Raw genomic sequence first — 27,538 nt, 5'->3', positions numbered from 1 at the left:
CCTAAGCCCTGGGGGTTTTACACTCATTCTGCACTGATGGAAACGACTCCACAAGGTATATTAGATGTGAGAGTCGGATTCACTACTTTAACACAGAAAACCTACCTCACTGTGGTTTAATATTTTCAGTGCTTCCTTCCCTTGAGAATCCGTTGAACAACACCCAAGCTGTTTTTTCTTAAGCTCTTGGTTAATTGACTGCAGATCCTTAACCAGCAAGAGAAGGTCAGTAACCTGAATAACCAAAAGAAGAACAAGCAAAACTAGTAACATCCATACTAGCAGGAAAACGAATGAAGATTTGCAAATCCTGGGACGGAGTGTGCTATACAGAAATATAAATTATAGACACCACTACCACCTACATGATTAATAAAAGTGCATGAAATACACGTTGCAGGATACTTAATGTCAAAACTTTTCTTTGGAGTTGGCATACTTCATGATGACTAAAATAGGGTATTGAATCTGAAACCTGAATCCAGGTGTCTAACGATCACAGAACCTTTGCAGCAAACCATCCATCTTCCAGCTGATTCTGAAGCTCATGTGGTGGAACAAAGACTAAATAGTTCATAAAAGGTGGATCACAAACCACAGAGGTGAGAACTTCAAATCCTTTCAGAACTACCCAACTGTACCTACACAAACCTTTTTGAGAGAGGCACAAACTATAAGTGAAGCAGAATTAATTCGTTACAAATGGTGAATAATAAAAAAGACCAATACCTTTTTCTTAAGCTCTTCAAGAGATAGATGGTCTATCTGTAGGCTTAAATGGTCTTGCTCTCCTAAACAGATACTCATATAAGATGTTTGATCTCCACAGAACGATTGCGTTTCATCTGTCGAAATAACCAAGGACAGGAATTATTTCAGGATCTCTGTTTGCAGGAGAAAACAGCATAAAATGCAAAGACAGGACTTTTTGAATAAGAACCTACTAATAAGTCTGTGGGAGGCCAGTTCAAATGTTTCATCCCCCAAAATAAGCTCTCTGGTTAATTGAACAAATTTTGTCCTCATATTTCTTTGTTCTTCTGACACGCAGACATGCTGTATTTTCTGTGGCTGCATTTTCTGTGGTTATCAGCATGAGTTGTGAACGTAATTCTGAATTATAATTTGCATATTTAGCATTACAATTAGAAATAATTTTTAGGAAGGATAAGTAAGGCATGAATAGTTATTCTGTTTTAAGTATATTTTTATGAACATGAAATCACGGTCTCAAGGCGAAAAGCCGGGTTAGACGAAGTTATTGAATTTCTTTTGCTTTTGGGTCAAAAGATTGCATTAATTTAATTGAAAATAGCTACTTATTCATTTCCTTTATAACTGCAGGAATTATTTGTTATGTTTCAATAAACACCTGTTCATTTACGATACAGATGACAGCTCATTCTATAAATATTAGATAGGGAGAAGGCATATATAAATTAGGACAAAGAAGAGACATCCAAATCCTACTCCCAGCTCTGACACTGATCCCACGGCTGCTGCGAGGACCCAAAGCTTCAGAAATCATTACTAATTTTCAGGATACCCTCAGGACCCTTTGGCCTGTCCTGGGTGTTTGTCATGCCTGCACTTTTGGGGCTGGAAACTCTGAACTGGCAGCAGCTTCTCGTTCCTCACTTACCATGGCTGTCAAGGGAGTGATGCTACAATTGAAAATCTAAGTTTAAAGGGGTAAGCGAACAGGCTTTATTGTTATTTATGTATTCCCTATGGAATAAAACAGATACATCTGTACATACGCAGTGAACTATATTTAAGATCATGCACTTATATTATTCTTTTCTATATCTAAGTACATACTAAAAACACCTCCAAAGAAGTACAACAAAAAGAGCTAGAAGGTAAGTTACATTTAAAAGCTTTACTATTTCTGAATTACAAAATAATAAAACCTCAAGAAAAGGGATGGGCTGCACATGTATATACACACCTTGGCGGTTTTTAATGTCCTTAATCTGATCTTCTAAGACCTTCTGCAGATTCCGATTAGCTAAAACGTCCTCTTCTAGTTGTTTCCGCAACATGAAAATGTTGTTTAGTTCTGTTTGCAAGCTGTTTAGACTAAAGAAAAGGAGAAAAAGAAACTTCAGGATTCAATTTGAAACATTTTGTTGTGCAACTCCACATCTTTTTGGCATCCAGGCTTCCACAAAGGGCCCATTGCACATCAGCCGCTGCTGGTTTTCATCACACAGTCACACCATTTGATGTATAAGAATAAATAAATCCCTACAGAGAAAGATGAGACTAAACCTTTACATACGCATCCTTTTCTTGCTGTTTTGAGCTGTGCTGCTTGTAAGTCAGTTTAAACATGACAGATATATTCTACCAGCCAACTTCTGTGTAATTCCTTTTAAAGAAAATCAAAATTACTAACTTCTGAAAAGTATGTCAGAAAAAATATCACTTTTATCATACTGATGGCTCTGTGATTCCATTATAATGACCACGGAACCCCTGTTCCCTTGCTACAGAACTACACTCTATAAGATTATTTAGATTGTGTTTCATTGAAAATATGATCCAGACACAACTAACTGTTTTATTTCTCCGTTTATCCAACAGTCTGTAAAAAGACCTTTTAAGGTCTAAATTGGCTCAATTATCTCAATGGGGTGTGAATATCAAAACTTACAAATGATAATTTGTCAACGCGAATTAATTCTTTAAGTAGGTTTCTTCTAAGGTGGCCACCGAAGCTCCTCCTTTAGCATCAGTCACTGTCCCCAGAGCTCACGGTGTCAGCACCTCTGGCTGTCCCTTGCCAGATCGTCCCCACGCCCATCAACAACATCGACAAGACTGTTCCGATCAGCCCATAAAAAGACTTAAGAACACTAAAAACTGAAATTATACTAAAATTAACCAAACTTAATTTAATAACAAAAAAATAACAAGGTACTACTGAACTCATATTCTTTATTTTCACATTGATTTCATTCAGAACCTCGCTGTTTTAAGACAAAAGAAGCTGCTGCAGAATTTCCGATCCACTGCACTAAATGCAGGAGGCTCTACAGAACATACAGCACATCATACTCGTGTGAGAATAACAGCGTATTGTAGAAATGCATTAATTAAAAGACAACACGTATGAAAAGACTCGCAGTCTCACTTGTGACAAGTGTGCTGGTGTATTTATTGCTTTAACCAATTCTCCCTCACTCAAGAGCATCTTTGAAGGAAGAGCTCTTAAATGCTCAGAAAAACATTGAAAATAAATACAAACCAACACATTACCACAAGCTAAGTAAGCACATTTTCTCCTTTTCATGAGTTAAAGGTTCCAAAAGAAAAAGCATTGATTTCCTGCTTGGAGAGACAAGAAATGTCGTGGTTCTGACATCCGGTAGCTTATTTTGAAAAACAACCATCCAGGTTGCTTAAAATAAATAACGCCTAAAAGAAGATATGTCAGCAAGAAAACAGATGTTTGCCTAAAATCCGTGTCACTGCTGATGGCAATTACACAAATGAGGACGCTGAATTTATCTGCGGGGCTGGTTTATCAGCTCCTCAGAACTTTGGGGGTACGAGGTTTCCTTGGTGAGATTTACAGTACATCTCAGACCACAAAACTACGAGGAGGAGAAATGAGAAGACCTGCCCCCAACTCCCCGCTCTGCCATTGAATCATTGCGCATCCCCTCCATGAACACGCATCGCTCTGTGCATCCTGTTATTCCATATCACGAAAACTGAACTAATGATCCCGCTCCTGATCCCACAGAATTAATTGTAAAGATCCTGTTATACTAATGATGGTAACTACAGTTGTAATTTTCCTCCTTTGAAAGATCACAGAATCCCAGAATGTCAGGGGTTGAAGGGCCCTGGAAAGCTCATCCAGTGCAATCCCCCCATGGAGCAGGAACACCCAGATGAGGTTACACAGGAAGGTGTCCAGGCGGGTTGGAATGTCTGCACAGAAGGAGACTCCACAACCTCCCTGGGCAGCCTGGGCCAGGCTCTGCACCCTCACCATGAAGAAGTTGCTTCTCAAATTCAAGTGGAGCCTCCTGTGTTCCAGTTTGAACCCATTGCTCCTTGTCCTATCACTGGTTGTCACCGAGAAGAGCCTGGCTCCATCCTCCTGACACTCACCCTTTATATAGCTGTAAACATTAATGAGTCCCCCCTCAGTCTCCTCTTGTCCAGCTCCAGAGCCCCAGCTCCCTCAGCCTTTCCTCACATGGGAGATGCTCCACTCCCTTCAGCATCTTTGTTGCCCTGCGCTGGACTCTCCGCAGCAGTTCCCTGTCCTGCTGGAAATGAGGGAACTGAACAATTGCCTATTACAAAATGATGAGCACTCCAGTTAAGCTGCACCCTTTTTCACAACTTCTGACTTTTGCCCTTTGAGTTCAGATTATCCACCAAAACAGAAAACATACTTACCTATCCGATTCTTTGAAGGTCTTCACTAGTGTAGAATAAATATTCTGTTCCTTTCTTAAAGCAAGGATCAGCTTTTCGTATTCAGCTTCTTTATTTTCCTAAATTAAAACAAGAACAAGCTTACAGTGTAATTTTTAAGTTCGTGTGTCTACAACTATGTGGGTACCTGTGTTCTGAGGAAAACGTGAAAGAAATACAAATTTGCTGAACAGGACTGCCCGCTTCCGAAGCCTAATATGGATCTGGAAACCATTCATGACACTCAAAAATGGCTATTATTGAAGAAGCTAAATGCTTTTTCACTATTTACCTACTGTGAGTTGTATATCTAAATAGTGGTTTATCATTTTTATCAGTGCCTGAAAAGCTTTTGTTCCAATCCCAAGCACCTGCCAGGTTTATAACTCAACAAGCCAAAGACAACCTGGTAGGTACAGATCTCAGAGGAGGGAAAAGGAGGGCAAGGAAATCAGACAAACCCAAGCTCCAAGCACACATTTCAGGACAGTGCCCTAACTGCCTTCTCTGTATTCTGGATAGAATTTGCTTTCTGTAAATTCTGCTCCATTTCTGAACAAAAAGGACTATACGGAGCAGACAAATAAAGGACGAACATGTCAGATACACGCTCGCTGAGTCAGTTTTCTGCACGCTCAGCTGGGTCACTACGAGCTGCTTCTTTACTTGTGCAAAGCAAATAGTTTACCTGCAGTCTTGCTCACAGAAGGTATATTACTATTATTAGAATAAATCCCGACTCTTATGCTGCATTCTCAGTAAGGATCCAATAAGTTCCCCAGACTTTTTTCACTTCAAAATAACCACACAGCCACTTTTTCAGCGGGAGGCAAAAAATGCAGCTATTTAAAGGAGTATTTGCGTGCACTTAGCACATAAAAATATGTAAGATATCAGCCATCTCAGAAGAGAAAGTAACTGGGATATCAATAGCAAATTTACATGTCTTAATGTCAGACGCATATTCTGCCTCTGTTTGAGAGGAACAGTTGGTCTTGTTGCTTCTGTTTTCTTCTTCAACTGAAAACTAAAAGAAAGAACAAGAAAGTGCCACAGCTAAGGGGGAATTTGCACGGCTGCAGTACAACAAGATAACTCTGGAGAGCACGAATGACAGGTAATTCTATTTTCCCATATTACAGTCTCAAGATTGGAAACTAAGCTCTCAAGAGGTACTAAATCATTAGTGAACAGATCATTAACAAGGAAGAAATCTACACCCAGGAGTTTTAAGCAGATGTTATTACTCCGATTGCAATTCCTAAGGAAGGAATTGCAACAAAAATTCAGCTACAGTAGCATCTCGTTAATTCACACTAACGATGCGAAGACTGTTAATTTGAAAAATTCAGTATTCTGCAAAGTAAACAGCACAAAATCAAGGACAACTGTTGTTTACTTTTAATTATTTACACTCATACTTGCCAGTATGCTAGCAAATATGTTGAATAATATTTTGCAAGTGTAATCAAGTTTTGATCGGATTCCTCCTGTGAAGGTAATCTGCATGTCAGATCCTACTGCAGAAAGAGGAGCTTCCACCACCCAATGCTACAGATGCTTTGAAGAAGTGACCTTGCCTTTCTCCATGTTCATCATGTTCAGCTCCCATCCTTCCTAACGGCAGCTGGATTCTAACACATTTCCAGATTCTAGTGCGATCTAATAAATTATTAAATATTACTCTATATACGACGTGCAAATACTGAGCTTCCAGTTTATTATCTAGCTGAGCACACAGCAATAGCTTCTGCTCACCGAGAAACACAAAAGCAAACAGACGGAGGTGGGTGATCCAGAGTCCATCAATACAAAAATCTCACTAAAAAAACCCTGTGAAAATGTACATCTTAGAGCCTGCATTCAGGAGTCTCATCAGTGCGTTGGAATCTCAGCCTTTCAAGAACAGTCGCTAAACATAAAATACACAGATTGCAATTGAACTTGGAAAAAAGTTTGATCACAGTGACACTGATCAATGACGTAGAAAGCAACAGGAAAAAATACATCTTTTGACTTAATTTAGTCGGTTAACAGTCTGTTAAAAGTTTTAGTGAACTCTTCCATATGTCTGATACAAGCGTTGCAATTATTACCGAAGCCACTACAGAACTACATCCTAATTAAAAGCTCTCTCCGAAGCACTGGCAAAGTAATGTCACTCTGAAGAGCTTACGGTACACAAATCAGACGATGGTTGTCACCAATTGCTCGGGGTCTGTGGCTGCTGTACCAGCAAAGCAGCGCTACACACAGAACCGGGCTCCGCTTTCCTATGTTTCTTTTAGAATTCCCATGTTAATTTAGTTCTACATTTGCACGAGAATCTCAGCTCATGAAATCCTCCTCCCCCCCTTTTTTTTCCCTGCATGACAGGAATCACAAGGTGTTTCTTAATTCCAAATGTCACAGACTATACACAAATGATTAAATTCTAAATTCAACCAGGTACAGGTTCACCAAATCACGAAGAAGCGTTCTTGATTTGTCAGAAACTTTCAAGAATAATAAGGATGAGAAGATAGAGCAAGAATTTTTTTGGTACATTATTATTGTCATTTCTAAATAAAGCGTAGCAGTGAATTATTCCAATCAGCTCCCCAATGGTACACAAACCATAAGGCTGCTCTGTAACTTAAATAGACCATAATGCTGTGGGAGTTAATGAAACATTAAACCTCTTGACACATGGTGTGAGAGAAAATGTGTTAGAGGAGATAGCTGCAAGACATTCAGGACCATATTGCAGTGAAAGATTTATATTCCCATGAAAGGAGGCAATCTAATACATTAAAGTCTATATTTAAGTCTGAAATACTATTGCTAAGCAGCAGTGGTGGAAAACATAACTTAATTTCATTAAAGGTTTCTCAAATTGTGAGCAATGAAAGTAAAAGGTTTATACCTCCGCAATAAATAACTTATTGGCAAAGTCACAAGAATATCCAGTTGCCTCACTCTCTTGCTTACAACAGCCCTTGGGATCATTTTAAACTCCCTGAAGGTCAGAGGATGAAAAATTGAGAGAAGGCCATAACCTGCACCTCATCACCGATCCATCCATCCACCAGGACCAGGATTTGATCATTTCTTCTAACATTGCAGTAAAACTTTATGGTCTATCATAACTGAAACAATCACTAATAAGATTAGAATTGTTACAGGGCACTGAGTGATATCCAAAAGTGAATATCACTACAGCAAAAGATTTTGGTGGTGACTTTTAGAAGATCTCATCTCCACCGCAGAAAACGTCACAAAGCTGACAGCTCTGAGGAACTTATGGGTGATACGTGAGGCAACACCAGTGGAATATACACAGATCTCCAAATATCACCTCATCAGGCTACCTCCTTCAAGATGAAATTTCTGCTAATGAGGACATGGTGAGACACGCCAACCACATCCATTCCCCTCCCCATGCTCAGTGTCACAGGTAAAACCAGCAGGTTTAAAGTGTGTGTAGACTTGGATATACCGACAAAAAAGATGTCTGTTTTCAGATATAAGTTCATCTCATCAAATCAGAAACTGAACTACCACCCTGCTTATATGTTCACAACACCAATTTCACAACGATTCAGTGACAACCTGCACAGTGCAGCAATAGCACCAATTCCAGCTCTCACAACAGCCATCAACTGCGATGCTCTGGTTACATCAGTAACTTCCATGTGTTGACTATAATCCCTTCAGCCGCAGCAAATTAGACATCACAACTGCGTGCACACAGCCTTCAGTTCCCTGACTGCACAGTCTTAACTCCCCAAATACAGGAGTAATTATAACCAAAGTCAAATAACGTGCTGATCATCCAGGAATTGGAAAGTGCCTTGTGTCTGCAGAAGCCTCAGATGTGCCTTGCAGTGCAGCAGCTAACCACATTTTCTATGCCACCCTCAAGTGGAGTATAAGCTCCCCCTCCCAAAAAACAGACATCATGGAAAGATTACATTACAGCAAATCCAACAATTTTTTTTACACTTAGTGAAATCAATTTAGAATTAAAACTCACATCACTGCGGCCCCTTACTACAGTATCAGCTGCATGCAACACAACAGAATCCAGAAACACAGATCGAGAACTGAACAAGAGCCACTTTTCTCAATTTTGCTGCTTTTCTCAGTAATAAAATGAATCACAGAGGTCTAAAAATATGTGTTAGAAATGTATTTACCTAACAAACACTCCAACAAAAAGAGCTTTGCAATATAGGAGTCTTGGTTGTGAGAGAAGAGCATTAACCACAAAACCAACTGAAGTTTCCAAATTATATGGAGTCCATTGCACTTCTAAATTCCTTGGCTGTAAAATACATTTCGTTCCGAGACTCCATAGATACCAGAGTCAGCAGTAGCGTGACTAACCTAATTATCGGTGCCCTCGCACACTCTCTCTCTAGCCCATGACAGTGGCTCAAGAATCCAAAGTCTAATTAGAAACTGTCACTTATCTTCCCTGGCCTGGCCAAGGCACCCAGCGGAGCTTTGGATGTTGGTTGCTTTAAAATTTATCGTTACATTAAAATAAAGCAAAAAAGATATGATGAAAGAGAGAAAGTTCTGCATCTCTCAATTCAGTTTATTCAACTTTAAAGATCAGTGGGGCTGGAAGAGCTCGGTTTCTGTTCTCTCTGGTGGGGAGGATCCAGCTGTGCGTTTGTTGAGAGTTGGTGGAGCGCTGCAAAGTCATCAAAGAGGCCGCGGCAGCCAATGAGAGCAGAGCTCGGGATGATCTGTGTCCAAAAATTTATGATTAATATGCCAAAGTGGGTTCTTACAGGAGATATCTCACATCAAGGTTGAGCTGAGAGGACAAAGGGTTGTGATTAGGTATTGTTCACAATCACGAAGTGAACCAGCAACAGAGAATAGACAGTGATTAGAAGGTGGAGCTGGGTCATTACCATGCACGGCTTCGCCCGCCGCTGTTCTCTCCCGGTTAGACACCGGTATTGGAAGTGGGGTGTACAGAGGAAAGGCAGTGTTTGATTTTCATTAAGTCTGTCTGATTTTCTGTCACTTTTGGGTCCCTTCATGAGAAAAGATACATGCATGCACTGCAGTTTGTTTTACAGAGATAGAATTTCTGCGCAGCCTTTTACAGGTTTCATTTTCCCTGCATGTATATTCATATATACATTGATATACCCTGGCAAAGAGTTATGTGAGTCCTTTACTCCGAGCTTGTCGAACAACCCATGACTCAAAGCACACTCGCAGCTACCTTGTTTAATAATAGTGCCCATAACATACCATCTCATCACTAGAGTGTTCAGAATGTAGCACTCGTTTTCTTTGCCATTGGCTCACTTTATTTTAAACATCCTTGGGCAAATCTCATTAATGAAAATGAAATAGCTCGCAACAATTGCTTGAAAAGGCCAAAGTTTGCCCTGCTGAAGTCCAGGGTTGAAATTCTGCTAGCAATTCTGTTCCTGCCACAGGAGATGCAGCCAAGGCAGCCCCCAACCTTTACCGCTTCAACCAGACCCTCCTTGTTAGTGAGGACGTGGTCCAGCAGTGCACCTCTTCTAGCTGGCTCCTCTACCCTTTGCATCAGAAAGTTATCGTCAAGGCACTGGAGGAACCTCCTAGACTGTGGCTGGCTGGCTGAGTAGTCCTTCCAACAAACATTCGGGAAGTTCAAATCCCCCACCATAACCAGGGCCTGTGACTGTGAGGCTGCTCTCAGCTGTCTGTAGAGGCCTCATCAACTTCCTCACCCTGATCTGGTGGCCTATAATAGACACACACAACAGTATCACCCTTGCCATCCTGCCCCTTAATTTCCACCCATAGACCCTCAACTCGCCCCTCATCCATGCCTGGACAACACTCACTACATTGTAGTTGCTCTCTCACATAAACAGCAACTCCACCACCATGCCTGGCTGGCCTGTCTTTCCTGAAAAGGACATAGCCACCCATGACCACATTCCAGTCATGTGTGCTGTCCCACCATGTCTCCGTAATTGCCACTAGGTCATAATGTCCTGCCCTAACACAGGCTTCTAACTCCTCCTGCTTATTCCCTGTGCAGCACACATTGGTGTGCAGGCATTTCAGAGAGCGAGCTGAGCACACCCATTTCACCCCAGGGCTATGGGAGGCCTCCCAGCCTTCATCAACTCTAGAGTGCTGCCCCACCAATGCAAGCCCAGCTACCACCACATCCCCCTTCGAGTCTAGTTTAAAGCTCTCCAAACGATCCCCACTAATTCCTGTCCAAGCATCCTTTTGCCCCTGTGAGATAAACCTTTCCCATGTACTACTGTTTTGACTGGTGTCTTGTAAAACCAGACGTTATCAAAGAACCCAAAGTCCTGCCTGTAGCACCAGTCCTGTAGCCAATTTTGTGATGATACTGATCTGAAAGAAAAACAACCTCTTGCTGTATGGGTGAATGACATGTGTGAGTCCACACCTTTGAAGCCAAAGTCAAAATTCTCTTCAATTTGAAATCAAGGTTTTATCTGCAAATGATCAGAGTTATGACAAACTCACCTCTAACTCTCGGACTATCTTGATGATTGACTGTTGAGACTGTGCAGCACACTTTTCCTTTACTAAGCCCTCATTTCTCAGTTCAAGTTCTTCATTGGCTCTTAGAAGGTTCTTGTACTTATTCAGGAGCTCCTGCAATTCCGCATCCTTTTCTTTCACTGTTCCATCAAGTTTCTAACAAAAGAAAACAATGAGATAGTTTTACAAAATTTACTCTAGTTTTATATTGTAAAAGAGACAAACAAAATTCAGGAGAATATTCAAGGATGATCCAACACGTATTCACAGAATCCCAGAATGTCAGGGGTTGGAAGGGACCTGGAAAGCTCATCCAGTGCAATCCCCCCATGGAGCAGGAACACCCAGATGAGGTTACACAGGAAGGCACAGGAGGCCTCCCAGCCTTCATCAACTCTAGAGTAATGCCCCACTGATGCAAGCCCAGCTACAACCCCATCCCTCTTCGAGCCTAGTTTAAAGTTCTTTACCTGGCCCAGAAGAGACGAGCTTAATTTATGATAGTAGAAGCAAAAAAAAAAAGCAACAACCAAACAAAAAACAGAAGCTTTCCCCAGCTATCCAATCCTTTCATTTCACATTTCAAAATAGGTCACAGCACGCACCTCAGTCTCCAGGTATTGACTGACCTCAACTATCACTCTTTGCAGTGCTGGTTTAATACCATCAGTAGTTTTCAGGGTTATACCTTCAGTTATAACAAAACTGTGCAAGGGTCTGTTAACATTCAGGCAGCTCCTTTCTCTTATATGGCATTTTGAATGAGCTCCACAAGACAGATAAAATATTTCAGTATCTATACCTAGTCCTAAACTTCCAGTTTCTGCACAATGCACTGAAAATCATCGGCACTTCAGAGCTTTTAAAGTATCTTACCACAAAAGTGATATTCTACGTAAGTATCAATAAAGCTTTCTTCCTCCTCTGTCCACACGCTTCATAAAACCCTAACAAGAAATCTTGTTGAATGACACACACTCTATAATTATATGTCTGTTCTGCAAATACGGTGTTATAAAAAGTGAAGGATTATCATAAAAATCAACAGTCATTCCAAATACGAATGTGATTTTGTAATAATTCCTCATACAAAATCAAATTATAACTTTCCAGTTTTCATTTCAACTTAAGTCTACCCACCTGAAGCAGTAGCTCCTTTTGATTGGCATTGTCTGTCAGCTGCTTGATAACTAGTTCTTGGCTCTGCAACTTCTGATTGCTTTCACTCAAAAGAATATTGTAATGATGTTCAACTGCTTTTTCTTTCTCACTCATTTCACCATGTAATTTCTCTAGTTGATTTCTAAGGTCCTGCAACAAAAAAGAAACTGAATATTTAGCAAATCAACTTGAAAAAAAGTTTAACAATCCACATTATTAGCTTAACTTTCCATTGCTTGAAATTACTCATACCACTGAATAGTCTGGAGAATGTATTTAAGTCAGTGTCTTTCTCTTGACATCAATGAACACAACTAAAGAAAGTTTTAGATGAGTGTCAGTATTGTCTTCTAAAAACCTAGGCTGCTATTCTTTAAATGTCTTTCATACAGAACGACTTGAGTCCAAGGTTGTTGGAATATCATGCACGTAGATGTTGTTGCTGTCAAAATGAACATTCACTTCTGAGTCAATTTACTCCCTTGCTAGGAATAGGAGAAAATAGGTTACGGGTGATTCGGTTTGTCATTTGCTCTTTTTCTCATCGCACCATGAAAATTTTTGCACTAACATTGTATTACTAGTTACTTTTGCATCAAACAAAAGGTCAGAAATGCTAAAACATTTTCTTTTCACAAGAGCACAAACTTCAAATGACCGTGATTTGAAGTTGTGAACTGAACTTGATCTCAATTCTGGCTGTTAATTACTTCCTACAGCTCCACAATTAGTTGCATCATCTCCACATCTCAGTTCCCTGGCAGAGAAACGTGCACTCCTTGTTCGTTTTGCTTCTAAATCACAAAACATTTCCTTTCAACAGGGACTTGAAAGGATCTGTTGGGATCAACACGGACTATTGCAATATAAAAAACAGGATTATACTCTGCAGGTCACATACTTGATGCACACCACAATATCTTTCTCCTCTGCATTCCTGCAGATCCTTCAAGTGGGTCATGTCCAGCATATTCACATAAAAAAAGCATATTCGAAGCAAAGGATCAACTGCAGCATAATGATTTTCACCGCATTGCAAAATTTATTCCTCGGCTTTCTATTTTTATATTGTTTTATATTGTTGCATCACTGAGAGGCTTTAAGTGAATGCATTACCTGCTAGGTAATTACACTCCAAAGGAACACTTTTAACCTGTCCTATAACTTCAAGTGACCAACGTTCTGTGACTTCTCTCTATGAAAACCATAAACAGCTTTCAGAAGATGACAGACATGCGGAGACAGAAAAGGTGCTACTGCAATACCACCACTGCACCGCACCCTCTGCTATCTGATCTCAAGTCATCTCAGAGTATAACACTTGCCAGGTACAGAAACTACGCTTCTGTCTTTAAAGCATCAAAAATATTCTGGCTCTGTTGATGGAAAGAGGAGGACTGACAAGGCATACAACTGTGGAAAAAGTAAAAAAACCTGAGAGAGATTTGCAATTTGCAGATACTTTGCCTCTACTATTTCTGCCCTCCAAGTTCCCGCCATCCTTCGCAGAACAAGCTAGAGTTGAGGCTGAAAATTATCTTCTTTGCATGAGCTTGAATTCTGTAACACACAAAACTATCCATCACTATAGCAGGTTGCCTGAACTCATTGACCACTCAAATTGTCTGGGAGAAAATCTATTGGTTTCTATACACTGAGTTGCAAGGATAATATAGTACCTACGGCTCACGGAGCATAAACTTTGCAATTCCCTCTGCCAACCTTTTTCCCAAGAGACTTCCCTATGATTAATGATAGTTGAACTAAGAAAAATGAATGTGAAACACTATAATACAGAAGACCAGAGCAGACGCCTCCCCCTTCTTGTCAGGTGGAAAACAGGTTGGTGAATAATTAAGTCAGGAAGCTCCAAAACCTCCCTCTCAGGCTAAACTACAGGTAGGAAGACTAAATAATAAATTATGCCTAATGAGTTATTCTGCATTTCCCCTGATCAAATATGAATACCTACTAAACACACTATAATTGTCTACATTTAGGCCTGGAGAGAGAATGGGTCCTTAAAGTGTTTAATCATGCAAATTTGAACAAACTCTTCCATCAAGCGGCACTGAATCTCTGTTGTAGACACAGAAACGTGGTGGACACCAGCAACATTATGGATGAACTGATGTTTATTCCTCATCTATTGTACTTAAGAATATATGCCCAAAAGTTCTTGTTTCAAAGAGCTTAAAGTGATGCTGAACTACTGCTTAACAGCAGCTTCTGGGAAGTACAGAACTGGGTTTTGCTTTTCAACTTGACCTAATAAAGAGCTAATAAATTGCTCAAGGACGTCTATGGCCACTGCTCCAGGAGACGCCTAATACCGGGCACAGTCTGCCATTTGGATGATCAGCTCACACATAGCAGTCTTAATTAATTTAGTTTAATTAACCTTCTTCCATTTCAGGACAGTAAAGCCCAAAGCATCTCAACAAGCTGGGTTTACAAGAGGGCAGAAGGATGTTTTCTGGATCTTTAAGGTTTGGTTTGGCTTTTTTTAATAGCTATATGCAAAAATTCAGATTATCTCAATTACAGAACCACAGAATGTCAGGGATTGGAAGGGACCTGGAAAGCTCATCCAGTGCAATCCCCCCATGGAGCAGGAACACCCAGATGAGGTTACACAGGAAGGTGTCCAGGCGGGTTGGAATGTCTGCACAGAAGGAGACTCCACAACCCCCTGGGCAGCCTGGGCCAGGCTCTGCACCCTCACTGAGAAGAAGTTTCTTCTCAAATTTGAGTGGAACCTCTTGTGTTCCAGTTTGAACCCATCACCCCTTGTCCTGTCACTGGTTGTCACCGAGAAGAGCCTGGCTCCATCCTCCTGACACTCACCCTTTAGATATCTGTAAACATTAATGAGGTCACCCCTCAGTCTCCTCTTGTCCAGCTCCAGAGCCCCAGCTCCCTCAGCCTTTCCTCACACGGGAGATGCTCCACTCCCTTCAGCATCTTGGTGGCTGCGCTGGACTCTCTCCAGCAGTTCCCTGTCCTTCTGGAACTGAGGGGCCACAACTGGACACAATATTCCAGCTGTGGTCTCCCCAGGGCAGAGCAGAGGGGCAGGAGAACCTCTCTGACCTACTGACCACCCCCTTCTAACCCACCCCAGGTCCCATTGGCCTTCCTGGCCACAAGGACACAGTGCTGGCTCATGGTCATCCTGCTGTCCCCAGGACCCCCAGGTCCCTTTCCCCTATGCTGCTCTCTAATAGGTCATTCCCCAACTTATACCTACAGTATATGAAAAGTCAGTGAAAATTTCCCTGTGAGTGCAGAGCTAAGACAACAGTTCATTAAAGATGTTGAGGGCATTTTCTACAGTTTAGGCAAATTCTTGCTGGCTTTATTCTAATAAAATAGAAGCACTGATAAATAGATATATCTGAGCATAAATAGAACAGAATTTTTAAGGCTGTCTCATAAAAGGTTTGCATTGGATCACTGACGTGGTTTTCTATTTGTCAAAGAGCAAAATATCATGGCATATTTCTTTGCTCTCACATATCTGCTACTTAATGGGCAACATTTCACAGGTAATGTTGCTATATCCAAATGTACGAGCAACTCTGAAATTGAAGCAGCTGTTCTGCAAGGAGCAGGAAATAGGTTAGGGATATAATTTTTCTAAGACTGCTCATCTTTTGACAAGAATGCTTTTCCCCAAGGAGCCAGTCATTTACATGAAAAACTTGGACATAACGGAGTCAAACAGGCTTCTGTAATACAAGTAACATCAAATTCTCTGGCAACTCCCCACTCAGTACTATTTCTCCCATCTTTCCTATACAGAGTTATATTCCAGCTCCCCTGAAAGCTGAAAAAAAGTCCTGAATAGAGAAGACAGTTAAATATAAACACTTTAAATCAATAAAGTATGTTCTTCGTGGCTGTTTTACTGACAGGAGCGATCTGTTCTTTCTCTCCTTAACCTCAACACCCTGAAGAAATTTCAAAGCACACCAAAGATAGAGACTTTGTGACGGCAGCCTAACCACAGTTGACAATCAACCAAAAATGCAACTTAAATTGGGGGCAGAAGACATGGAGAAGAACTTGTTTGTTTGTAGGTAAAGAGATCCCTCTACTGGTTTTAAGTGATATTGCAGGGACGGCAATTTCCACGTATACCTGCTTTATTGAAGTCCTTATTTAATAATTGAAGCAAAACATTCACTGAATAAATAGAAGCTCATTTAATCTTTTATGTAATTTAATATAGCAGGAGACTAATCCCTAACTGAAGAGGACCAGAAAGCACCTGGAGTCTTGCTTGCACGCAAAGACTTTATAAAAAATTCACGTGGCAAGACATACATGGTGAGAATTGTGTGTTTTATGTCAAACACCCTGCAGAAGGTGCGTCCTTTTTCCAAAGGAAGAAAAGAAGAAACTTGCTTATTCACATTGTTGCATAAGCTGCATGTACTGGACACAAAGGTTCTTATTTAAACACCTACAGCAAGGTAAAAATCCTAAACAGAATATGAAGCAAAATAGATACAGCACATAATTTTTTATGCTAAATTGTGATCAACTAATGCTGTATTTTGGAAATTTTACAAGCAGAAATTACTAAGTATACAACCTTTACAGTGACCCTGCTATGAGAGCAAAAAGCCAGCCGGAGTTTGGCTTAAGGCTGCAACAACTGGCTACTTACTCCTGTTCTGCATTGGAACTTAGAATAAAGTTTAAGTAGTGTAATTTAAGATAAAGTACAGACATGTAATAAGACAAGTAGAGCAGAAGTATAAAATGTACATTGTTGTTCATGTTCAGATTCTCCTCTCAGAAAAACTGAAACCAAGAGTAACCATTTACCACTTATAAAGGATAATGTGGTTTTTCTTCTGGAACCTGACCAAGACTATCAAAATTCTATTTATTTTAGACTACGTGCCAGAATTTTCCTTAATCTTCTTGGCCACATTCTTTTGAACACTGGCTTTAGGCAAACGCATTTAGCTTCCCAAAAATCATTCAAATTAAAAAACTAATTGTTAGAAAAGAACATGCTAGAAGTGCTAAATTATTTTTAAGCTTTATGAAATAAAGGAAAAAAATGATAATAACATTAATGGTTTTGTCACTTCTGCTCTTCTGGAGTTGTGCTTCATCCAGCTCCTTCTCCATTTTCTCTCTTTCTAAATTCAAATCGCTTAGCTCTTGATCGGTCCTTTTAATCCTCCTTTGTAGTTTACGATTCTCAGCATCCTTTGTAAGGTTTTCTGAACGCAGCTCTGCTAAGAGGGTCTCTTTTTCCATCAAGAGAGCTTGATAATCCTCAGCACCCTGAAATGTAAAGAAGCATTCAAGTTCTATAAGGTATTCTGTAGAGACGGGAAGTCTCTACTCCTGTTGTGTCCAAACCCACTCCCCCGTGCATTTTTCCAGTACTTCACAATTGTGGTGCAAAAATACAGTGAGATGACAGTTACACAAGAGAGAAAGTGCTACACTGAAAATGTTCTGAGCTCATGTAACACAGGTTTCGGTGACATCCAGCGCAGGATGACAGCGTCTCAGATAATTAAGAATTAGATAAAGGTTGACCTGCAAAGGAACTCATAGTGCAAATGAGATCATATAATTATTATTGGTTCCCAAAGCTCTTATTCCATAAAACTTTCTACTTCGGGGTCTATTTGAATTCAGACTAGGTCAAGCAGTTACCAAGTCATAAGTGCATTTTTTATATGAAATAGCAAGTCTGATTCGTGTTTTTCCCCATCACGTACTGTTACAACCAGCCTCCAAGTCCACGATGGAAGTGATAGGAGTAGGGGGGCTGCCCAGTGGGATCTACTCACAGAGAACTGCCTTCAACCCAAGCTTGGAGCTAAGGAGCAGAGTAATGAGGAGAAGGGCTTGCTCTGTCACCCACAGTGCAACACGGGTTCTGTGGACGGGAGGAATGAGTTGCACAATTTTTAAATCTAGAACTTCACAAATATTATCAAGCTCTGATAAAAATGAAAGGGTTAAAAAAAAATATATAAAAAAAATCAGAGCAATGTTTCTAAATAGGACTTCCCAGGTATGAAAAAGCAAATATACACTACAGATTCACACACAGGCAAAAGTGACCTGAATAAGAAATAGGATATACTTCTCTCAATAAATAGAGCACGTTCAAAATTTGGCCTTAAGTGAAACAAATGGCTTTTGAAGAAATGGAGGCGCTCTGTGAGAACTCAACGTTACTGCTGCATTAGGCTCTGAACATCCCAACGCACAGGAAGTCAAGGAAGGGAGCCAGGAGACCTGCGTGGTTAAACAGGGAACAGCTGGGTATGCGCAAGTGGAAGAGGAGAGCTTACAGATCATGGAAGGAGGGAGAATATAAGGCTGTTGTCAGAGGGTGCAGGGAGGCAACTAGGAAAGCTAAGGCCTCCTTAGAATTAAACCTGGTGAGAGGGGTCAAGGACAACAGGAAGAGCTTTTTCCAATACGTGGCAGATAAAACTAACACCAGAGGCAATCTAGGCCCACTGATAAACAAGGTGGGTGCCCTGGTGACAGAAGAAACAGAGAAGACAGAGTTACTGAATGCCTTCTTTGTCTACTCTGCTGTAGGCTGTCCTGAGGAGCCCCGTACTGCTGAGGCCCCAGAGGAAGGCAAGACAATGGAGGAGTGCTTGACCAACCTCATTGACTTTTATGAGGACATAACAAAATGGATGGATGATGGCAGAGCGGTGGACGTGATCTACCTTGACTTGAGCAAGGCATTTGACACAGTCTCCCACAGCATCCTCACAGCTAAACTGAGGGAGTGCAGTCTGGATGAGCGGGTAGTGAGGTAGACTGTGAACTGGCTGAAGGGAAGAAGCCAGAGAGTCATGGTCAATGGAGCAGAGTCCAGTTGAGGCCTGGATCTAGTGCAGTGCCTCAGGGGTCAGTACTGGGGCCTATATTATTCAGTATATTCATCAGTGATTTGGACAAAGGAATAGAGTGACTATCAGCAAGTTTGCTGATGACACCAAGCCGGGAGGAGTGGCTGACAAGAAACAAGATAAGTAATCTGACATTTTAAGACTGTATCATTTAAATAATTTGGTTTGGGAAGTTTTTTTCAAAGTAAGAAAAATTAAACATTTTAAACTATTTTCCATTCCTCTTCTTGCAAAGTTACAAAGCACCACCCGCTGTGTGGAATTAAGGAGAAGGGAGGAGCAGGGATGGGGGAAGCCACATAAATTGCTTGCTTCTTACCTTGAATTTTTGGACGTGTGCTTTGTGAGTTGCCTCTCTTGCCTTTGCCAATGAAGCATTTAGATCTTCTATTTCAGAACCAAGCTCCTCATTCTTTAAACAAAGTAAAATGAATACTATGTAGAAACAGTTATTTCCAAGGGATGGTGATTCAGCAATAGCTATCCCATCTCATTATCCATTCATCCAACTACACAAAACAAATACTTTAAAAACACCAGATACATCATAACAAATCTTCTATAAATAAATTCTCGTTCTTATACCACACGCACTAGACCGCCTATCGCTCAAGTTAAATGTTTCCCATTCTTCCACAAAATCTGAATTTCAGCTGATGTCGACTTCTTCTATTTTCACTGTCTTTATGACAGCTCCACTTACCCAACAACATAAAATACTTCTCATACCTTTTAAGTGGTGCCCAGAGCTGATAAAAATCAATGTGCAACTGAGAACATTTTTCTTCAAAGCTCTTACGGGAGAAAATACCAGTTAAGTAGCTTTTTTGTCTCTCCTCCAGTCCAAGACCCAAAACTCCAGATAAACAGAATTGCTTACGGATATGGCAGCTGTGATTAAGGACCCACTCAACGCCTCCTAATGATCAGTCAACCCCTGGCACATACACAAAACACTCCCCTCCCAATGAGGGTTCAACACACCAGCAAGATCATCATCATCATACCTCTTTTTCCTTTGCTTTTAATGCCACCGTTAGCCCTTGAATGGTTTTATCCCTTTTCAAACCATTCTTCTTTTCCACAGCAAGCTCGTTTTCTCTCTCTTGCAGCTCTTCTTGAAGTGACTAAATGAGATGATGTGAAAGTCGCATTAACTTCCCACTAAGAGGTACTGGAACTACACATTAATAAGCACATTCACTCAGAGTTCACAGAATATCAGGGATTGGAAGGGCCCTGGAAAGCTCATCCAGTGCAATTCCCCCATGGAGCAGGAACACCCAGATGAGGTTACACAGGAAGGTGTCCAGGCGGGTTGGAATGTCTGCAGAGAAGGAGACTCCACAACCTCCCTGGGCAGCCTGGGCCAGGCTCTGCACCCTCACCATGAAGAAGTTTCTTCTCAAATTTAAGTGGAACCTCTTGTGTTCCAGTTTGAACCCATTACCCCTTGTCCTATCATTGATTGTCACCGAGAAGAGCCTGGCTCCAAAAAAGGCTTCTCTGTACCTCAAAGATTTCGCTTAATCGGGACCCGCCGAGCTGCCTCCGATCAGCTGATCTCAGGAACTGAGTTCTTGTATCATATCACTCAGATTACTAACATAAAATATAGCCCCAAAATGCAAGTCATCATTTTAAAGGTGCCTGGAATATAGTAATAAGAATCGTAATCTCATGGGCAGGCCACGAGCATCGGCTTCGATATTTGATGAGCATGCCTATCAGCTTTACTGAATATTGCTTGGAAACCAGAAAGGATCATTTACCAGAGGACTTGCCTTGCTTCTTTTCGAGTCAAGGCCTCTCTGTTTCTATGAATGCATAACAAGAGATACCAACGTGCACTGCAGTGGGCAAGGAAACAGAAACAAGATTAGAACTTACCCGAATCTTTTTTTCAAAGGAATTTCTCTCATTTCTAAGCTCCATTCTAATAGCCTATAAGAACAAAACAGCTGTTACATATTAGTAATTTCATTCTAAACATAAATGTAACTCATGAAACATTAAAATAAAGCAAAATGAGCTTAAAAACCTTGGGGAGAAAAAGAAAATAACACAAAAAACTTAGTATGCATCTCAAAACTGTACTATATTAAACATTTCTTCCTAGTAGTCTACAAATCCACAGTATGAGCCTGTCTAAATGAAGAGGACAAGGAAAAAAACCCCACAACACACGACATGTTCTTCCACAAGACAGGACAACTGCACTTGCAGAGTTAATAAAAATGCATTTTCAAGAGACATTTATCTATGTCAGCAAGTTGCTTTTCTCAAGAGAGATTTTAATTAGCCTTTTCCTCAGGGAAGTTATGGAATTTCTGTTTTTAAAGTAATCATATGGTAAAACAGAGCTGTGCAAAGGTATTCATCAGAATTTGTTCTCCAATACTATTCCCCAAACGATGACACAGCCTGTCCACCTCCTAGGAAATTATTCAAGATGACACTGTCCTCATTTTCACCTTGACACACAAATATTTTTGTGAAACCAGGGTAGTTTTTCCTGACACATACTGACTTAATTGCAAGAAGACCCAGAACTGAACACTTAATTCCACTAATCAGTCTGGCCATAGAAGGTTCACTTGCCTGTTCTTGCTATAGACTAAAAAGGTATTTAGGTACTGCTCAATATTAAGTTCCAATACAAAAGGGCAGAAAATTTCTGAGAAGCACAACAGCCTCCATGACTACTTTTGATTGTGGCAGCTTTAATTTATTGCTTAAATGATCAGTGGAAAAAAAGACAACAAGCCTTAAAAACCTGCTTCCACCTTTCAGCTTTCGGGAGATCTGTCTTTAAAAGTCAAGTGAAATAAAATACTGACTCTTAACACCTTTCGTAGGCTAAAGGTCAGACTTTCACTTCAGTTCATGAGATTTTTTTTATGCCTAACTCCCTTATCACAGCTTTTTCACAATAGTAGAGATACTTCCCAAAATAAACTCTCGACTCACATTCTGAACTTCTACAGAAGTCACGTCATCTATTGAGGGATCTGTTAACACCTTGCATTTATTTATATATATATATATATACACACATATATATTTCTAAAAGGCAATTGCACAGCATCTGTAATAAGATACAGGCATAAAATCAATGGGAAACATGACCTCTCATGGAATGGATGGTAAGCATGGAGAATAAGGATGAATATTGACTGCCAAACCATAATATAACTCATGAATGTTCAGGGAATGGAGAAGGGAATAACTGTGGAGAGCTGTATTTTTAAAAATGGGCTTAAGTCACTCACATATCGTCAAGCACAAATCCTTTAAGATCCTAGACCGCATGAGATTTCGAACATAGCTGTTCAGCCAGTTTCCTCACCTCTATCTCACTATCTTTTTCATGCCTCAAAGCGATGGTAAGTTCTCTGATTTTTTCTGCTGATAAGTTCCCATCTCCACTCTGAGCCTTTTCCTCTTCCAGGTGTTGAATTTGAGCTTCTTTACTTTTCAATGACAGATTCAGTTGCTCTATAAGTCTAAAATTATAAGACTTTAATATTAATCTTGCATCATCTACCACAAATTCTCCAGTAATTGCAGTGAATCTTGAGGACAACTTTCCTACGTAAAGACTCCAGACAATACGTGTAAAACTGAGGGGAGACTTTCACAGCCCCTTCTCCCTCCAGAGAACCCAGAAAAGGCACCGTCACTTCAAAGAGAGCAACAACCAGGGTTGAGCTATCCGCAAAGTGCTCATTTTTATCTTCCCCCAGTACCATTTCAAATGCCAACACTTAAGGTTCAATGTCTCAGTTACATCATCCTTTTTAACACACACAAAAAGCGTATCAATCTATTCCACTTCTTAGCACATACGCCACCGATCCTTATGCGCCGTCAGTGTCTCTCAAGTACCCCGTTTCATTTATATTCATACCTAAGCTCGTTCTTGTTTCACATAAGCAAAAAAAAAAGGAAGTTAGGTCAGCACTACCTTCTTTAGTCAATATACATGTTGACACTTTCAGTATTCTAACTGAGAAAAACAATAACGCTTGAGTTTTCTGACAGACATAAGGGTTATATGTGAAAACTTCTGGGCATAAGATGCCAGCTGAGATTCTCTCAGTACTTTGTAGCCGAGACGGTGAAAGTATCTTTTTAACACAATATGAGTTCCAGATGTACTTCTCCCAGACAAGTTTAAAGCATTGCACATTAATATTTGATTCACTTGAAGAAATCAAGTATTCTCTTCTTCCATTAGCATTATGTTTTTCCGGTCCTGTGAATCCTTACACTGCTCTAGCAGTATGTACTTACAGCAGATCCTGCTAACTCTGGGTAACAACAGGGGGCGGAAGGGGGAGAAGAGATACATTCTTCATCATACTCCACTCAGCCTTCACTCCAGTGATCCAATCCTGACAATTTGTTTCCACACTTCAAGCACTGTTTTCACACAATCTAGAGAGCTGGCAACCAAAGCACCTCTCAAAGGGACTGGTTTCCTAAGTCCTTCCCAGCTCAAGTCCCTCAGGAGAGTAACTGTGTTCATGCAGATGACTAATGGATAGAAAGAGGAAAACAGGAAAGGGAAATGGGGGAGGTAATGTGAAAGTCAGGTTATAATTACTACAATGACAGATAAGATGCAGTATCAAAACTTATTAGAATAGTTTCATAATTTGATGCCACTGTAGATTTCAGATTTGCAGTTTTAAACCTTATACTTTCACAAAAACTGCCCAAAAAACAGTGCAAACCTTGCTTTGGTCCTACTGTAATACAAAATGGATGAGATGAAAGCCTCAGGCCAGCACAACTTTGTGTACCAGGGTACACCATTTCTGCAGCTACCTGCCAGGTTCAGTCACAAAGAGACAGGAAAGGATACTCCAAAGTGTAAGGAATCATGACAATCTTTTGATCTCCACCCCAGGCTCACATCCCCTAACTAACTAAGCTTTACTGGGAGGCTTGTCAGGAACGTACATTACCCTGCATAAGTTATTGAAAAAAACAAATACAAAAAACAACACACAAAACACACAACTTCCAGCCTATTGAGATTTTACATTTTCCCCACCTAAAGTTACTGAACAACTCGTGTACCTTTCCAAGTACCTGCCAAACAAGGCAAAGCCAGTGCTTTGCAAAGCACAATCAAACCTACGAAGCCCAAACACACTGTGTTTCCCTTCCCATTACATTTACCACCCTCAACAGACCCATCCCTGGGACTGAAGAGAACAGAAGCACCATGAAATCAGTAAGTGAACACCAATGAAAGAGCCAAGTTCTACTCAGCAATGGTTCAAGAAAGCAGCAAGCAGAAGGTAAGTCAGCGAAGTTACAAAGATGCTTTAAAGCAGGACATGGTCATGTCATATGCAGACTGATTCTCTGACACTTTCAGACAACTTTTAAAGATGATTTTGCTATCATGCAGTATGTAAACTGGTTGCTGTGTTCATTTAATAGCTGAATAGATTAGATGGCCAGTAACACACACGTATCTGAGGGTAAGATCAAACTATTGAAACCCATGTCAACTCGTCACACTTTAGCAATAAACAAGTTCAGTAGTTAGAAACATCACCAGCAGGAGTTCTGACCTGTCCTTCTCAGCTCCTGTAATCGTATCCACATCCTTTGCAGGGGCATTCATAATTGAAGAAAGTTTCTGCTCAGCAGCTGTTCTCAGAGCTTTCTCTTTCTCTGTCATTGCAGTAGCTTTTTCCACATCTTCTTGGGCAGTTTTAAGATTCTGTAATTAAAACACACAATCCCAGTAATTTAGGAACTTCTCTACCTATCCAATAGCACAAAGAATGCTTTGAGAAACCCCAATTCCATTAAACTGAACAAAGGTCATAGAGAATCACAGAATGTCAGGGATTGGAAGGGACCTGGAAAGCTCATCCAGTGCAATCCCCCCATGGAGCAGGAACACCCAGATGAGGTTACACAGGAAGGTGTCCAGGCGGGTTTGAATGCCTCCAGAGTAGGAGACTCCACAACCTCCCTGGGCAGCCTGGGCCAGTGGAATTCAGGAACCAAAAGGTTTGTGCTGAGTGTACCTAAAATACCACCACTAGGTACGAATTTCCTGAAGAACTGCTATCGTCGTATTTGACATTTCAAGAGCAGCTAAAACCATCTTCCCTTTCATTTTTTTCCTCCTGGTTTTGCATTGGCTATTTTTCCAGGAAAGCTGAACCAATTTTGAAAATACATGTAGATCACAGTATCAAGTCTCAGACAATCGTACAAGGACAGTACCAGTTTCTAACTATTCCTTCAGTTTCAGCCACTCACCTCTTCCAGAAGGTTTATTCTGCTAGTCAGGATTTTCTCCATTTCCTGCATCTTCTTTTGTGCCTCTTCTTTCACACGCTGTATTTCAGCTTCACCACCCTGGGCCAAGCTTTCAACTGCCTTACTGAAAGACCATAATAATAGATAGAGATCCCATTGCATATCAGAGTGGAAAACATTTAAAGTGCAAGCGGCTGACAGATTATGCACAAGTGTCTCCACTTCATCGGTACCTACTTGTCACTTTGAGGTTAAATAAAAATATCTATGCACTATATTGCAATTATTGTCTGACAGTTCCACACACAAGCCTTGTCACAGTGGATAAGCAAGCAGTTTGTATGTATGTTGAAAAAGTCTAGTATTTCCTTCGTATTTTTAAAGTCTCTACTTGAAACGAGGCTTCTGCGAACTACTGAAAAAAGGGCTAATTGGTAGCAAGTCAACACCATGTGAGGTAAACTACATAGAGAAAATTCCATGGAAAACAAGGCTCGTGTAGCAGTCAGTAGTTTTCAGACATTGCCAGCCTGGAGTACTTTTGAACCAGGCACCTAGAGCAGCAGTTTAACAGGCTATTGTCAGCCCTATGGTCATCCATTCCCTCCCCAAAGCATATCGCACGTTGCCCATGCCATAAGACAATGTAATACTATGTAATTTTTAAATAAGTAGTATTTGTTTATAGAAGAGGGTCTGACAGAAAAGCAGGAATTTTAAGTGCATTCATTTTTACACCATTAAAAGCCACCAGATTCACTCTAGATGAGTTCTGAACGGCTCTCTCAGCCTGACTGGGAAGTGTTTTGTGTCATGTCTTCTCAATCCAGTGCTGTAAAAAACTAAAAAGTCCACCTCTTCACCTGTCGAGACAATTAAGCTCGTAGCTGAACTTCTACAGGAGGAATGCTAAGCCATTCCCAACCAGGGAGTCATTTATTCACCTAAAATACAGCCGAACAAAGGATAATATCAAAGTCGCACCATCCAGTATAATTACATTAACACCATTGTGCGTTTAAGAATACACACACATAACTTCCGCAATTAATTAAGCGATTTCTAGGTGAGTGCCCTTAAAATACTACTGTGGGATCCTCATATTCCTAAAACATCGGGGAAAAACAATAGAAGTAAGATCTTGGAAATCCCAAGTAACATTGAGAAATACACGGGTACTCACGAGGCTTTGATGAGCAGTTTCTCTCTCTCCTGCAGATCACGCTTCAGACTTTCTATCTCGACTTTCAGCTCAATGTTCTAGGACAAAAGAATAAAACCGTCTGGAGAGAATTCAGAGGTCACCCTACCCAAAAGTTACTGACAATGTGTAGATTGCTTTTTGCTTGGACCAGCAAATATAGAGTATAATTGGGCTAAGAATAGCATGGAGACATGTTAGCTTTTAAAGGACATGTTCTGCAAGGTTCAAGACTTTCAGAAAGCTCAAAAAGCATTCAGGACCATTGTATTCAAGCAACACAAATCCCCTACACACACACAGACATAACTACTATAACAGGGAGTTTCTAGGACTTCTGTGCATGGTGGTTCTTTGAGTTATGGTATCTTCATTTTCTTTTAAAAACCTGATTGTATCAACTATGGAGTTTTTAATAACCTTAAAATTATTTTGTTATAGCCTGATAAAGCTACCCATGACATAAGCACACACTGTACAAAGAACTTCTTGGGCTGCAAGCAGACAGACACCATTTTAATCCATTAGCACCTACAAAACAGACACCAGTGCAGAAAACCAGGACAGACACCAACCAGTAACATACAGTTGAAACCATGACCAAGCTAAACATCAATCTATGTACTTAACAACTGCAACAAGCATCAAGAGAGACTTCAGTTCCCATCCTATGACAGAAAAGAGACCTGATGCAAGCATCTGTTATAAACAACATGCTACTGCGTTACCAAAATGACTCTTCTTCCCTTCCAGAGCACAGGCAGCACCAAAGGGCATAAGAAATCCTTACTTATCATCTGCAAACCTGAAAATCATGAGGATGCAAGACATACCGCTCGACTCAAATCCTTCTTCCAGCTTAAAAAGATACAAGTTTTTCTACAAGCTGACATGGGAAACACATAGATTTCCTGAATTCTGTACAAATACACATTCTTTCAGTTTAGAGCAATAAAACTAGAAGCTACACACAGCCCTGGTAAAAATTTATCTATGTGCTTCA

General features: G+C 40.5%; 1 protein-coding gene across 2 annotated transcripts in view; it reads right to left on the bottom strand.

Annotated features, from left to right (window-relative positions):
* Window positions 1-27,538, bottom strand: part of CDK5RAP2 (CDK5 regulatory subunit associated protein 2) — a 72,038-nt gene that overhangs the window by 38,943 nt on the left and 5,557 nt on the right. For both annotated transcript variants that reach the window (XM_065035937.1, XM_065035938.1), the window contains 14 exons: window positions 26,518-26,594; window positions 25,335-25,458; window positions 24,632-24,783; window positions 22,390-22,546; window positions 20,931-20,984; window positions 20,048-20,167; window positions 19,360-19,452; window positions 17,215-17,433; window positions 12,106-12,276; window positions 10,948-11,121; window positions 4,423-4,520; window positions 1,952-2,082; window positions 730-845; window positions 106-234 (listed from right to left, as the gene is read on the bottom strand). In XM_065035937.1, coding sequence (XP_064892009.1) covers window positions 106-234; window positions 730-845; window positions 1,952-2,082; window positions 4,423-4,520; window positions 10,948-11,121; window positions 12,106-12,276; window positions 17,215-17,433; window positions 19,360-19,452; window positions 20,048-20,167; window positions 20,931-20,984; window positions 22,390-22,546; window positions 24,632-24,783; window positions 25,335-25,458; window positions 26,518-26,594 — 1,815 coding nt within the window. The remainder of the gene's footprint in view (window positions 1-105; window positions 235-729; window positions 846-1,951; window positions 2,083-4,422; window positions 4,521-10,947; window positions 11,122-12,105; window positions 12,277-17,214; window positions 17,434-19,359; window positions 19,453-20,047; window positions 20,168-20,930; window positions 20,985-22,389; window positions 22,547-24,631; window positions 24,784-25,334; window positions 25,459-26,517; window positions 26,595-27,538) is intronic.

This window comes from Columba livia, chromosome 19, assembly GCF_036013475.1.
Source record: "Columba livia isolate bColLiv1 breed racing homer chromosome 19, bColLiv1.pat.W.v2, whole genome shotgun sequence".
Lineage (NCBI taxonomy): Eukaryota > Metazoa > Chordata > Aves > Columbiformes > Columbidae > Columba > Columba livia.
This window is presented reverse-complemented; position numbering and strand designations above follow the sequence as displayed.